Here is a 14,691-nt window from a genome sequence, read left to right on the forward strand (position 1 = left end):
CTAAATAAAGCTTTAAAAAAAACACCAACAGTTTTATTGTCATTTTCCATAAGATGTATCTTTCACCATCAGTTGGCAACTGGCTCTTTAGGCAACCCTTTCTTTGCACGCCAATTGGCGTATTTGGGACAATCCTTCTTCAAATGCCCATCAGTCCTTTTGCAAAAGAAACAAGTGATCACTTTATCTTGTTTCTGTTGCTCCAAATGCTGTGAAGTCTCAGAGTTTCCTTCCTTATTGCTCCATTTCCTTTTCTTATTGATGCAATTACCTTGATAGTTAGATGCCAAGTGAGCACTTTCAATCACATCTTGTTTCAATCTCTCTTCCTCTGAACGCACTGCGCAATAAGCTCATTCAAAGTCCACTTTTCCTTCTGGGTATTATAACTTATTTTGAATTGATTAAATTGCGCAGGCAGAGAGATCAAGACTAAATGCACGACTATGTCTTCCGACAATTCCAACTTGAATGCTTTTAGTCGAGTCACAAGATTTGACATTTCCATTATGTGCTCCCTTATATTCCCTTTCTCTTTGTACAGCATTGAGACAAGTTTATTCAGAATAGTACTTGTCTCGACCTTTTCGTTTGCAGCGAAACGATCTGCTATTTGAGTAAGGAACTTTTTGGCATTATTTTCTTCAGGAATTGCACCCCTTATAATATCTGGAATGGAATGTTTCATAATCATCAGACTCATGCGATTTGATCGCTCCCACTTTTCCAAAGAACCCTTTTGATCAGCAGTTCCTGAACTGGTCAAAAGTGCGGGGCGATCTTTCCTTAGCGCATAGTCCAAATCCATGCAGCCGAGCACTATCATAACATGCTCTTTCCATTTATTGAGGTTTGAGCCATTAAGTACTGGAATGTTGTTCAGATTGACAGATATAGAAGATGCTATAACAAAAATAGAACAAAAACTCACAATAAAATATAGTCCATGCATATATTTAAATTAAATAAATCACAAAATATAAGCATGCTGGTGGTGGGCCCATAAAAAAATGTATCTAGCACAACATTGATATTTAGTCTTTGAACAAAAATAACAATTTGTAAGTGGTACACTCAAACATCATGGTTATTAAATATTGATAATAAATCCGGCCAACAATATGCCTTTCTTTGGACCGACAATTGCATGCATGGATAAATCCGAAATTATCACATATTTAGTACCACATATTGTGCTAAAATTTGGCCAGAAAATGACCTTCCTTTGGGCCGATCATTTTCCGCATAAATATAACACAATTTAATATCATATAATGTGTCTACGATCTGGCAAGAAAATAATCTTTCTTTGGGCTGATTAATTTCTGCATAGTTTTGACACGCTTTAAGACGACATAATTATGTGCTTATAATCTGGCCAAAAAATAACCTTCCTTTGGGCCGATTATTTTCTGCATAGATATCAACACATTTTTTTTTTAAAAATCTGCAATCTGGCCAAAAAATAGTCTTCCTTTGGACCGGCTATTTTTCGCATAGATATAAATGCACTTGAAAAAGATATATTGAATCTAAAATCTGGCCAGAAAATAATCTTCCTTTGGGCCGATTAATTTCCGCATAGATCTAGATGCACTTTAAAATCATCTATTGTGTTTGAAATTTGGCCAAAAAAATAGTCTTTCTTTGGGCCGACTATTTTTTGCATAAATTGAAACACAATTTATTTTGAACTTGAACAATATATACATATCTCAAAAAATCACTTTATTAACATGTAATTTAAATTTAACCAAATTTGAGATACAAGATATCAACTTAACTTAAAATTTTAACAAGAAAATTTAGTTTACCTTAATTGGGCCAAATAAAGCATAGAGACTAAACATGTAAGAAATAAAATATATGCATCTTATAATTATTCATCCACAAATATTTTATCGAAATAAACAAACACGATAAAATAATGAGTAATTCTATATTAATTTTATTTCATGCAATTAAATTTTGAAATGGTCGAATTTAATTTTCACAAATCAGAATTGCGGAAGTCAAAATTTAATAAAAGGTCAAAATTCTGGATTTCAAAATTTGGACAACCAAACAAGGCCTTAAATTCAACAAAAAATTATCACCAAAATTCGAAACCCTAACCCCAACTCACAAATTAAAGCCGCTAGCCGCCGCGGCCGCCGCCTGAACTCCGACCAAATGCCGGGAAAAGACGACCCATAAGTCGGCGGCCACCTCAGAACAGAATCAGTTTAACATCAGGCCGAAAATCGGCCGAAATATGGCCAAAAAAAAAAACGCATGAGATCGCGATTCATGATGATATCTCGACGAAATTCGATCGATACAGAAGCTTTTACGGCTAATTGATGGAGGGTTATGGAGCGCAAAAGTGTTTCGAACAAAAAAGCCTAAGAATTCGTCGCCGGAAAGAGGCCGAAGAACGTCCGATTTGGCCCAAAATCCGGCTGCCAGTCCATAATTCGAAAATTCGAATTTCCCATTTTTATTTTTTTTTAATTTCGAAAATAAATCTGAATTTTTTGAATGAAAAATTCGAAAATTGTAGATCCAAAGAGCATGAATTTATTCAAATCTAAATTCAAAAAATTTAAAATAATCAGATCTGAATCCAAAAAATTATAGACAAGAAAATCGTATCAGATCTGGGAATAAAACATAATTTTCTGTTTTGATCCATCAATAAACAAAATTCTCATAATTCAACATGAACGTGGCTCTGATACCACTTGTTGGAGATTTAATAAAATAAATCTATAAATCATGTGATTAAATCCATATATCACAACACGCCAGGAATTCATGTCGAATTATCAAAAAATATAAATAACAGTAAACACGTACCAGAATCCATTATTGATCTAGCGTCAGAGTTATGGATTTTCCAAGGCAACAGAGAATCGACCACCTTATTCTTGCCTTTGATGGGAGAAGGAGAGAGATCTAGAATACGTGTGCCGTATGTATTCTATGTTATATTCGCTGTGCCTTGGGGACCATAACCTTATATAACCTTAGCAGTCTTCCACCCATCATAGAAGACTTAATTGGGCTGAGTTTCTATATATAAGGTGGACCATACCAATTTATTTAATACTTTGAAAACCCATAATTAATTAGATCACTTTATTGGGCCTTTTATTAGATAACTTGTCCATGTACAATTAATTAAATTATGTGAGCCCACAAAATAATTCCAACATATCTATGAAAGTGATCATAAGTTTTGTTTTCCAATTGTGAAAAGATAAACATGACATTGTTATCTACATAAATCTAAAAACTCAACAAGAATATATATGTATAATTGTAATTGTCCATCCACTATATAATTAATAGTTAATGAATTATCACAACAATGTATATCGATTTTAGTAATTTATATCACTTCAAAAATAAAATGTATCTTCTATATTAATTTTATTAAAGAATTCATCTTTATATTACATTTAAATGTTTTATTCTTTTAATTTTCTCTCTACATGTTTTTTATAATTTTAGTATAATTTTTAATTAAGTAATAAATTATAGTATCACAAGAACATATATGAAAAAAATTAACTATATATGTATTAATAGAATAACATGATAAATATAGAATAATATGATAATATAAAATTTAATATTAACATATTTTATAGGTTTTTTAACTAAAAATTGATATTAAAAAGTTTAATATATTATTTAGGAGAATTTATATCAACAATTATGAATATTAATAATCTCATAAAATATGAATCTCCTGGAAGAATTCAGAGAGAGTATAACTAAAAAATTCCATGCAATTGATCATCTAAATCTATCATCAATCAAAACCATAAATATGTCATGCACGAAAAAAGATATTAATAAATAATTATAAGACACATAAGTTTTTTTCTACTATAAAACAATATATGACATAATCTTTATAATAAATATAATTATAACGATCATTGATTAATATTTGTGAAAATATTAAAACTTTTACATATGAGATTTTAATATCATTATGTAATTATTTTGAAATCAAACTAACTAATTCACCAAATAAAAAAAGTATTTTTTATGAATGTTTATTTCTTTGGTTATATTTTAAATTTTAATTCTAATCATCACACCAATAATTTAAAATTTTTATTAATGTGAATGTGTATTTCATTACACATGTCGATTTATTTATTATTTTAAAATTATATTTAACAAGAAATTAATAGTCATTAATGTTAGTCTACAAAAGATAGATTTTGATATAAAATTAATTATCAGAGATAAATAATTATAAAAACAAAAGGTAAAAAAATCACGTATTGAATATTATGAGTTATATTTTACTATTAATATTATTATTTCATTAATTTTGATATTGTTTTGATGAGTTAGTTACGAGAGTTTAAAATTGATAATTATTTGTTCTTAGTTTGCTTAAGTTATATAAATTATGATTTATGCATTGATAAAATCTATAATTCGGTTGATTTTTATATTATTATGTCTTATACATAGTGTTTGGATATATATTGTTTAATATATAAAATAAAATCAATATCTTGAATTTTAATTTGGGAAACAATTTTAAAAGTAATTAATATAAGTTCTTAATTAATTTATTCATACAATACGACAAAAAATTAAACTCATATAAAAAACAAAATGATTCAAATTATTTTTAAAAAAAAATTAAATTTTTTATTATATAATTGATATTTGCGTAAAAGAAACAATCCAATAGATCAAAACTGCATCAGAATCTAAACATGTATAAAGCATCAACATGTGTTCTCATGGCTTCATATCGTATCGAGCATTATTCTTTGCTCCATCGAGGATGGTTTTGTCAGCATTGATGAAGAAGGCAGCAATGGATGCTGTAAATCATCCAAAAGAATTTAAAAAACAATGATAAATGCATATTTTTCCTTATGTTTGTGCTATAATCGATCGTAACAAATATTTGAGCAGAATCCTAAATGAAGTACATGTACCTCCAGAGATTATGAGAGCTTGGCCAGTGTAATTTATGCTTTACATTGGCCTAGGGAATTGTACGAACTGCAGCCAACTGCATTGTGCATGGATGAAATCAAATTAAATTGTTATAATAATCTTGTCTTCTTTGCTCATGTTTGTTTGTGTTTTGTTTCCTGATCAGTTGTTGCTATGAAGTTGTCGGATCAGAGAAAAATGTGTGAAATAATAAAATAAGTGGAAAGGAGATGATCAATTAATGGATGGTGTCAAGTGTTTGCAAGAACACAACTCTCTCCATACCATGCAGCATGATGCATACACACGCACCTCTGACTTTATCAATTTACTTCACCAACATTCTTGATTTCATTCCTTTATTTCTTTGGGTAGAATAGAATTTAACATAGCATGAAGAATTTTTTTTAGTGAATCAGCATATTTGATTTTAAAATAAAAATATAATATAATTATTTAATATATCAATAAAAATTATTAAAATTTGAATTAAATAATAACTGAAGGTAGTAGCATACATAAAATTGGGTCAATAAAAAATATATTATCCACTAAAAATTTAATTAAATAAAAATAATTTTGATTTTTTTTAAATTGAGAAAAGGGAGTTGGCTCTGTTAATTAGGTAAGATCATTAATTAGCTTATTAATTAGTTAGTTAGATTTCACTTTTTAAAAAAATATTTTTTAAATGGTCTCGTCTTCAGGTTTCGGCGTTTCATTCTAGCTATTTTTGTGTTCCTCACAGCAAACAAAACAAAATATAATCAAATATCATTTGAAAGTTTGAAGATTTGTAAGAGAAGTAAGTATATATTCGTAATACTATTAATATTATCGTAATGTTGCAGCAACTAAATTTGTTTCAGTTTAGGTCTTGTCGTTCTTGGTTAGAATTTTTGTGGGTGGAGTTAGTGTGAGTGTTTACGATCGAGCAAGGTAGTGTGGATTGAGTGTGCTAAGTGTGTGGGTCGAGCAGGTGAGTGGAGTGTGCTCAGTGTGTGGGTCGAGTGTGCTAAAATGTCAGTTGAGTGTGTTAAGTGTGTGGGTCGAGCAGCTCTTCACACCTTTGTATATTTCAAATGATTGAGCCGTGGGTTGAGTGGGTCGAGCATGTTGCATCTGTTAGTATTACTTCATGTGATCAAGAGAAGACGTGAAAGAAAAAAATAAAAGAGATTTTCTTATATTGGAGAATTTGGTAGAAGATCTGATTGAATGATACGTAATTTGTTTGAATTTAAAGAAAACCAATTTTATTAATGTGTTAAATTTTGTTTTTTTCTTGACAGAGATTTTAATGTGTTTGTGGTGGAGTGGGTCGAGTAGATTGAGTTTGGATGGAGTGATTATTGTAATGTGTTTGTGGTGGAGTTTGGGTGTAGTGTGGGTGGAGTAGGTGGAGTTTAGGTAGAGTGAGTTATTGTATTGTGTTTGTGGTGGAGTGGGTCGAGTAAGTGGAGTTTGAGTTGAGTAGGTGCATTTTGGGTGGAGTGGGTCGAGCTCCACCCAAAATGCACCTACTCAACCCAAACTCCACTTACTCGACCCACTCCACCACAAACACAATATAATAACTCACTCTACTCAAACTCCACCCAAACATCAAGCCTCGACCCAATGCCTCGACCCAAACATCAAGTCTCGACCCACCACTTGGGTCGAGCTCGACTCAGATGCAAACAAGCTCGACCCAGTGTGAAGCTTCGACCCAAAATTCGTTATATGTGTGCTGTGTGTCGAATAAATTTCATAAAAATAGTGGAACCTAAAAAATTCATAACAAGTTTCACTCCAACATGTTCCCTCGACTGAATATTTAATGTATCTCAATGTGTCGAGCCTCCATGTTATTCGTGTACTGAACATGGGTCGAGCCAGCTTCCATGGTCGATGGTTCGACCCAAACCTCCACTTTGGTCGAGCTCGACCCTGTCGAGCCTGGTTCGACCCAAAAACTGCAAGATGGGTCAAGCCAACCTCCACTTTGGGTCGAGCTCGACCTATTCGAGCCTGGCTCGACCCAAAACCTTCAAGTTCAGTCGAGCTCGACCCAAAACAATGGGTTGGGTCTTTGGTTCTTTTGGCTCGATCCAATGAATTGTTTTCATTGTTCAAAATAAATTGAGGTGTATTGGAATTACAAAATTCTAATCAAAACTTCTTAAATAGATCACATAAATTCAACTCAAAATCAATAAAAATATCAAATATTGTTTTTATCTCAAATACTGGAACTATAAGTAAGTATTATAAAATTTGTATAGAAGTAATATTATAACAATTTTACAGAAATCAGTTTTTTTCGAGATTGTGATTCATTTATTGGGTAGGAGTGTGAGTGGGTCGAGCAGGGTGTAGTGGGTCGAGCATGGGTGTAGTGGGTCGAGTTGGGGTAGTATCTTGTTGCATATTTCAAATGAGCGTGGGTCGAGCATGTGGAGTGGGTGGAGTGAGTTTTGTGCTTTTGGGTGAAGTTTGGGTACATTTTGGGTGGAATGGGTGGAGTGAGTGGATTTTGGGGAAGTGACTCTGCAAAAAAAAAATTAATTGTAAAAATTAAAATTGTTTTGTGTTATAGTAAAAAAATTGGGTTGAGACTCGACCCAAACATCAAGCCTCGCCCACCACGCGGGTCGAGTTCTTACAAGCTCGACTGGATGTTAAGTTTCGACTCAATATTCGCTCAGTGTTGTCTCGTTGGATTTCTTCCAAACATAGACTCATTGTTACTTGTGCAGTGCAAAACCAAACAAATTTGATAAATTTGACAAAAATGGTGATGTAAAGAATGATAGAACCGGAAAGATTGAGAAGTTCGGAGTGAAAAGTGAGTCGTGAAAATTTTAAGTTTTTAAATTAATAAAATTTTAAATTTTATTATATATAAAATTAAAATTAGGTAAAATTAAAATACACTAATCAAAAAACTTAAATGTAAATAAAGGATAATATAGTAAAATACACTCACTCCCTTTTATCGAATGAACACTCTCACCACTCCCATTTTCCTTTTATTCCCAAAAAATTTGAATTTGATATTGTCGTAAACTGAAGAAGCCCTAGTTTTTTTTTTTGCCAAACTATTTTCAACGAGTTCCTCATTTTTTTAATCCCTTGATTTTCTTTTTTGTGCTATGAGAACAAACTTCAGAGTGAAAAATTGGAGTTGGAGATGGAAAACAGTACAGAGTGTAATCGTCGGCGCAGAATGAAGTTGGGGTTCAGCGAATTAAAGCTTTATTAATGGAGATGGAAGGAGCCTGCTAAAACGGCACCTTTTGGTTCCACTTCCTGCAGCTTCTTTTTTTTCCTAAAAAAATAAATTCAAATACCCAGTAGTTGTTTCTGTTTGGGGAATATAGAGAAAGTTTATATCCTGAGAACTAATTGAGCTACAGAAGCTCCTTAATGATGAGATTTGGATTATATTATCGTAATGAATGTGTTGGGTGGCATTTTTGCCTTAACATATGATGCGAACATTAATCAGAGTTAGGCATAGGGGAGTCCTGAGTTTGATATTTGGTTGGAAATTTGCACCCAGCCATTGTTTTAGGAGTTTTCAGTTGTTGGATGGATATGATAAACTTTATGGAAAGCCATTTTCCCGGTATTTATGTATTGTTGGTGCAAAGCCAGAAAAGCTACGGTTGAAAGAATCATCTGACTCGATTTTGATGCAAAAGATTGATGGGGCTTTGAAAGAGCATCAACTAGATGAGGCATGGGAGACATACCAGGATTTCAAGCGTCTGTATGGTTTCCCCGGCCAGATTCTTATGTCCAATCTGATAACTGAATTGTCTTATTCAGCTGACTCTAAATGCCTCCATAGAGCTTTTGATTTAGTTCTTTCTATTTCGACAGTGAAAACAATTTCCCTGCAGCCTGACTTGATGACGAAGCTCATGCTTTCTTTGGCAAGGGCTCAAATTCCTGCTCGAGCCTCAAGCATTTTTAGACTGATGTTAGAGAAAAAAAATCTACCATCACTTGATGTATTGCAAACGGTCTTTCTACATTTAGTGAAGACGGAGATTGGAACTCTTTTAGCGGCAAATATTTTAGGTGAAATTTGTGATTGTTTTCAGAAGTTAGATTCAAACAAATCAGCTCAAACAGTGTTGACAAAGCCCAGTGTGGCCATTTTTAACCTCATTCTTGATGCTTGTTTGAGGTTTGGATCACCTTTAAAGGGTCAGCAGATTATTGAGCTGATGCCAAAAATAGGAGTTGTTGCGGATTCTCAAACTGTTGTTATTATTGCCCGGATCCATGAAATGAATGGCATGAGAGACGAGTTAAAGAAATTCAAGAATTATATCGATGCAGTTCCAGTCACTTTGATCCGCCACTATAGGCAGTTTTATGACTGTCTGCTGGGCTTGAATTTTAAATTCAATGACATTGATGCTGCTTCTGCTCTCTTGCTGGACATTTGTGGATGTTGCAAGTCAAATCCGATTCAAAGCGGTGAGAGAGCACGACATAAGGTATGTACGGTCTCAATTGGATCGGACAATATCAAAAAGGGGTTGAGACTTCAGTTTGTACCCATTCAAGTAAACATGGATTCTGTTTGTAAAGTAGATGGCAGAGAAGAGTTTATCATGCATAAGAACGGAAAATTTGTTCTCAGCAATAAAGGGTTGGCTATGCTCATCATAGGATATAAGATAGGTGGGAGAATTAATGAGCTCTCGAAGCTCCTTATTCAGATTCAGGATATGTTAGTTTCATCTGAAAACAACACTTTTTGTTCATATCTGATCCGTTCTTGTATCCATTTGGGATGGCTTGAGACAGCTCATGATATTTTAGAGGACTTGAAATCTGAAAATTATCCTATATGCGAAGATTCGTATACTTCCCTTTTGGCAGCTTATTTTGATAAAAATATGTTAAAAGAAGCAGAAGGACTAGTAAGGCATATCAGGAGAATCCGCCCTGATATAAATGTTTCTGATACAATGGTTTTCTCCTCAGATATTTCTAGTAAGTCTGAAGAAGCCAGGACTGCATATTTGAAAGAGCTCACTTCATTCTGTGAATCAGATTTAGCAGAATCCATTGCCCATGGTAGATCAGTTTTCCCAATGGTGCATGAGTATAATTCCTCTATCTACTTCTTTACAAAGGCCAAAATGATCGGAGATGCCATAATGACATACCGAAAACTGCAAGATATGAACATCCAACCCACCACATCAACTTTTTTCTATATGATTTGTGGATATTCTTCGTTGGGAATGTATCGTGAAATCACAATCTTATGGGGTGATATCAAGAAGTACATGTCGAATCAGAATACAGTATATAACAGAGATCTGTACGAGTTATTGTTGTTAAATTTTCTTCGGGGTGGCTATTTCGAAAGGGTCATGGAGCTCATTGGATTTATGTCAAAGAATAGCATGTACCTAGATAAGTGGAATTATAAAACAGAGTTCTTGATGTTTCACAGGGATCTTTATCGGAGATTAACAATGTCTGATGCGAAAAATGAGGCTCAACTCCGGAGGGTTGAGTACGTTCAGGCATTTAGAAAATGGGTTGGCATTAGTTGAAATGCACTGTAAAGTTTGAATCCAAAATCAGCCATTGCTGGCTGTGTTTAACATCTTTCATGTAGTAATGAGCATTTGATGTTAGAGACTTGTGCTTTTTTGCAGCCAATTAATTACCATAATCCTATCATTTCTTGGGTATCATGGGGCCGGGGAAATTTTTTATTATATTTAACCATAAAATGTGACATGTATCCGAAAATTCACATCTTGTTTGTTATTAACTATACAAAAATAAATAGTCATTTGTATTGGCCTAACCTTTTTTTGGGTTATGCACTTGATTAAATTTATTGACCAAAGTGACAGTTCGACTCTTTAACCAGTTTAAGTTTCATACCAGTTTGTGCAAAATATTCAAGCACATTTAACACGAAAAGCATAAACAATATTGCCATAACTGACAGGATGTTGGACAAGGCCGTGTCTTTGACTTATCAACCGAGATTCCTGAACCCTAGAGAAATAGATCAATTCAAAAGAAAAACACCCTCGGACCAAACTACTGGATAGTGGGAGGAATTGTGAAGACGTGCTCAGGTAACAGACACCACGATTGACATAAAAGTGCTTCGCACTTGAATACTTCATGTTTGCACGATTTGGCACCAAGTCTCTATATTTGTGCCACTTCTTGGAGTGTAGAAGACCAATAACTTTAACTATAAACTTGCAACATTGAATCAATCTTGATTTTCTAGCTTAAATGACGAGTCCTTTTATAATTTATATTTCTGTTTGTTTCTTAGGTTGACTTTTGTTGGTGCGATTGATTTTTTAGTGACGGATGGAGAGCACCAAATTATGCTCACAATTTAATCAACGGTTAACACATAACACCACAAAAGAACAATTTGGGATTACGACGGTGAATCATCAGTTCAATCAATTTAAGGATGCACCAGAATTACAGATTAATTTTACAAAGATAGCAACACATCAATGTGAGGTTTTTGGCGAAAAGTTGGTTCAACTTCTGTAGACACCTGATGGGTCAGCATTTTGCACAATCCATGGATGCTCAAGCAGCTTGTGCAGAGGCAGACGCTGTGAAGAATCCTTGACAAGCATCTGTTTTGAACACAATCAAACAACTATTAACTTAGGCCAAATATCCAAACTTTAAATGGAGTATGTGACAGAATACAAGTAATAATCTAACGTACCTGACTTATGAGATCTTTGGCAAGTGATGAGACAATAGGCTTTGTGGGGAATTTAAATTCCACCTGGATAATCCTGCACATTAACATAGCCCAAATGTAACATTAAGAGCAAAGCAAACTATAATGTGCTCTTCAGCAATGTGAAATTCGGAAATCATTTACCTTTTATACGTGTCTGAATGTTTTTTCTCTTCGAAAGGGGGCATCCCATACAGAAATTCGTAGCAAAGGACACCGAGACTCCAAATGTCCACACTTGCATCATGCTCCACGGTCTCCACTGTAGAAAAAATAATGTTAAATATTAACAAACTGGAAATTCATATATTGTCGAAGAAAACAATTTGTTGACATGTTCGCTTAACATTGGGTGCGTCCATCAACTCAATTACTTAAATGCGCAACATAGCAGTTTGAAAATTTTCCCACCAATCCTCAATCATGCGCTGACAACACATTCCTACTAGAAAAAGCGTATACCCATCTCCGGTGGAAGATAATCCAAAGTTCCACACATAGTCCGCCTGCGATTGAATGTGTGCACGGACCAACCAAAATCTGCAATTTTGAGCTCACCCTGACAAAGAACACCAAAGAGAGAGAGAGAGAATGCAGCAGCACTCTTTCTGAAAAAATTAGAGAAGAAAATAAACAAAAACCAAAAATTACCTGTGCTCCAACCAAAAGATTCTCTGGTTTAATGTCTCGATGAATCACATGTTTTCCATGACAGTATATTAGCGCACGAGCTAATGAAGCAACATACTGCTCAATGCGTCCAATAAACATACGAAAACCATTACATCTCGTCAGATCATTAGCTAAAATGTGCACCAAGGAAACTAAAATCATTCCTACCATGGACATGTTCGAAAATCAAGATCGGTACTCAAAATTCAAGTTGCTTGAAATGAGAAGACAAAAGAAATTATAATTTCCAAGCAATAACTGAACACATTCTGAGGAAACTAACCCCCCTCACTCAACTAAGGTATATACTATATGGCGTGGGAAAGAAATAGAAAAAGACCGCAGCACTGATAGAGAGAGGACTCGCCGTAGCTGCACGTCTTTCACTGAAATATTTGCACTTCTGCAGCTCTTTGTAGAGTTCTCCCTTGGCAGCATATTCCAAAATCAAATAAACTCGTTTCTGTGGATTATTGATAACCGTCAAGTCTTGAACAGATTTTATTTCATGCGCAAAAATAAAGAAAAGCTGTCATGCCTGGTCATAAAAGTAACCATAGAGTCGTAATATGTTTGGATGTCGAAGATGGCTCTGTATTTCAACTTCACGGCGAAGCTGGTGCTCAACCTGAGACTGTTTCAGCTGGCTCTTAAATAGCACCTTCAGTGCAACTATGTGATTGCTCTGCTTTCAAGAGGAAAGGGGTTGTTTAGTTCATTTGTACAAGAAATACTCCAAAATTATTCACCAACATTCCCCCTTTTTTTACTTGGCAAATGCCATTCCCATCAAAATGAAACAAATCAAATGTTTATGCGCGACCATATTTAATGTCTAGTACCACTCCAAATGAAGAAAAGGTGACATATTTTAAAATTAAATGTTCGAGCTAACTAATGGAAGTCATCCATCGGTGTTCAATGGAAGAGAAGCTCCCTGATTTGAGTAGACTCACCCTCTTTTCCCTAGCGAGATATACATGCCCAAACTTTCCTCTACCAAGAGGCTTTCCTATGTCGAAATCATTGATAGTCCACCTTTTTTCGTCTGCTGTTGTGCTCTCTGACGAAGCCTACAGCAAAATGGAGAGCATAAACATATACTCAAGCATATCTACAAAGAGCGCGCAGATATAGGGAATGCCACTCGTACAAGCATATTCTCATATTGGTGACAGGTATATCATAATAGGAAACAAAAGTTATAACGTAGACTCTAGAGACTCCTCAGCCTAGAGGAACTCTCCTTAGTTCCAGCACAGAAAATCTAATATGAATGAAATTAATCACCACAATTGCACTTAACGTCAAACAAAAGTTATACAGAATTCAAACTTACAACAATGAATTTCCTAATGAAATTTAAGCTATATTCCTCAAAAGCCGTGATTTATCTCACATAGATCTACCCAGTGTAGATAATCACTTTTCACATATGGTACACAAATACTTTATGATAAATCTTCATGCCAGATCCCCAGCCAAATCTCTTTTTCTCATAAGAATCACGTGGCATCATGGAAATGCGAATTCATAATCTTAAAAAAGATGAACTGGAGCCCGAAAGAAGAGCTCATAACTAGCTAAAAACGGCTAATCCTCATCCTCTATTATTACCTGTCAAATTAATCCTTATTCCGCAAAAATGTCAATGAAAAAGACGGAGACGGCCTACAACCCTAGCAAAAATTTTCTCAAACATAAAAGGGAAAAAAGTAGAAAGAATCCCAAATTTATCACAGAAAAGACACAAGAAATCGCAAAATCCTCGCCATTGTCCGTGAACAAAATTTGAAGAGAAGGGAAAAGAAAAGGCAAATTCCTGAAAAGGAACGTCATTGGTTCTATTACCTTGTGTTCTTGTTGAGACTCGGCAATCGCCATTTCCGAAACCACACGAACTCACACGCTCAGAATGTGAGAGAGAGAGCCTGGAGAGAATTCGGGGAAGGCGAACGGTGTTTGCAGTGCTGATTTTGATTTGAAATTTAAGGGATGGGATTGATTGAAAGAAGGTATTTTTTTTATTTTGTTTTTTATTTATGCAACGGTCATATTCCCCACGTGGTTGGTTTTGCTTTTCAAATTTTTGCCATCAAGAACCGTTGGGTTTGTTTCAACCTATCCGTGAAGGCACTGCCTGTACGGGCCGTGCCCATCTCCCTGTAAAAAAAAAAAAAAAAAAATTGGCTCGGATTTTGGATCGACCCCTGCAGGCAGTGCCCGCAGGGATAGGGTCGACCGAACCGAAACGTTCTTTGTCCGTAGCTTCTTAACGAATATCTTATTTATTACGCGATATTCAT

At 34.5% G+C, this 14,691-nt stretch overlaps 2 protein-coding genes across 2 annotated transcripts; one reads left to right on the forward strand and one right to left on the reverse strand.

The window, feature by feature from the left end:
* Window positions 1-7,987: 7,987 nt before the first annotated feature.
* LOC142552342 (pentatricopeptide repeat-containing protein At4g17616) lies at window positions 7,988-10,651 on the forward strand. Its single transcript, XM_075662088.1, has one exon. The coding sequence runs from the start codon at window positions 8,433-8,435 to the stop codon at window positions 10,527-10,529; it is 2,097 nt and encodes a 698-aa protein (XP_075518203.1). The 5' UTR covers window positions 7,988-8,432; the 3' UTR covers window positions 10,530-10,651.
* Window positions 10,652-11,363: 712 nt separating this feature from the next.
* LOC142552343 (serine/threonine-protein kinase Aurora-2-like) lies at window positions 11,364-14,378 on the reverse strand. Its single transcript, XM_075662089.1, has 9 exons — window positions 14,237-14,378; window positions 13,342-13,458; window positions 12,924-13,070; window positions 12,753-12,848; window positions 12,365-12,460; window positions 12,176-12,272; window positions 11,858-11,975; window positions 11,696-11,768; window positions 11,364-11,600 (listed from the first exon to the last, which is right to left on the reverse strand). The coding sequence occupies exons 1-9, from the start codon at window positions 14,267-14,269 to the stop codon at window positions 11,499-11,501; spliced, it is 879 nt and encodes a 292-aa protein (XP_075518204.1). The 5' UTR covers window positions 14,270-14,378; the 3' UTR covers window positions 11,364-11,498.
* Window positions 14,379-14,691: the final 313 nt, after the last annotated feature.

Source organism: Primulina tabacum, chromosome 7 (assembly GCF_025594145.1).
Source record: "Primulina tabacum isolate GXHZ01 chromosome 7, ASM2559414v2, whole genome shotgun sequence".
NCBI lineage: Eukaryota > Viridiplantae > Streptophyta > Magnoliopsida > Lamiales > Gesneriaceae > Primulina > Primulina tabacum.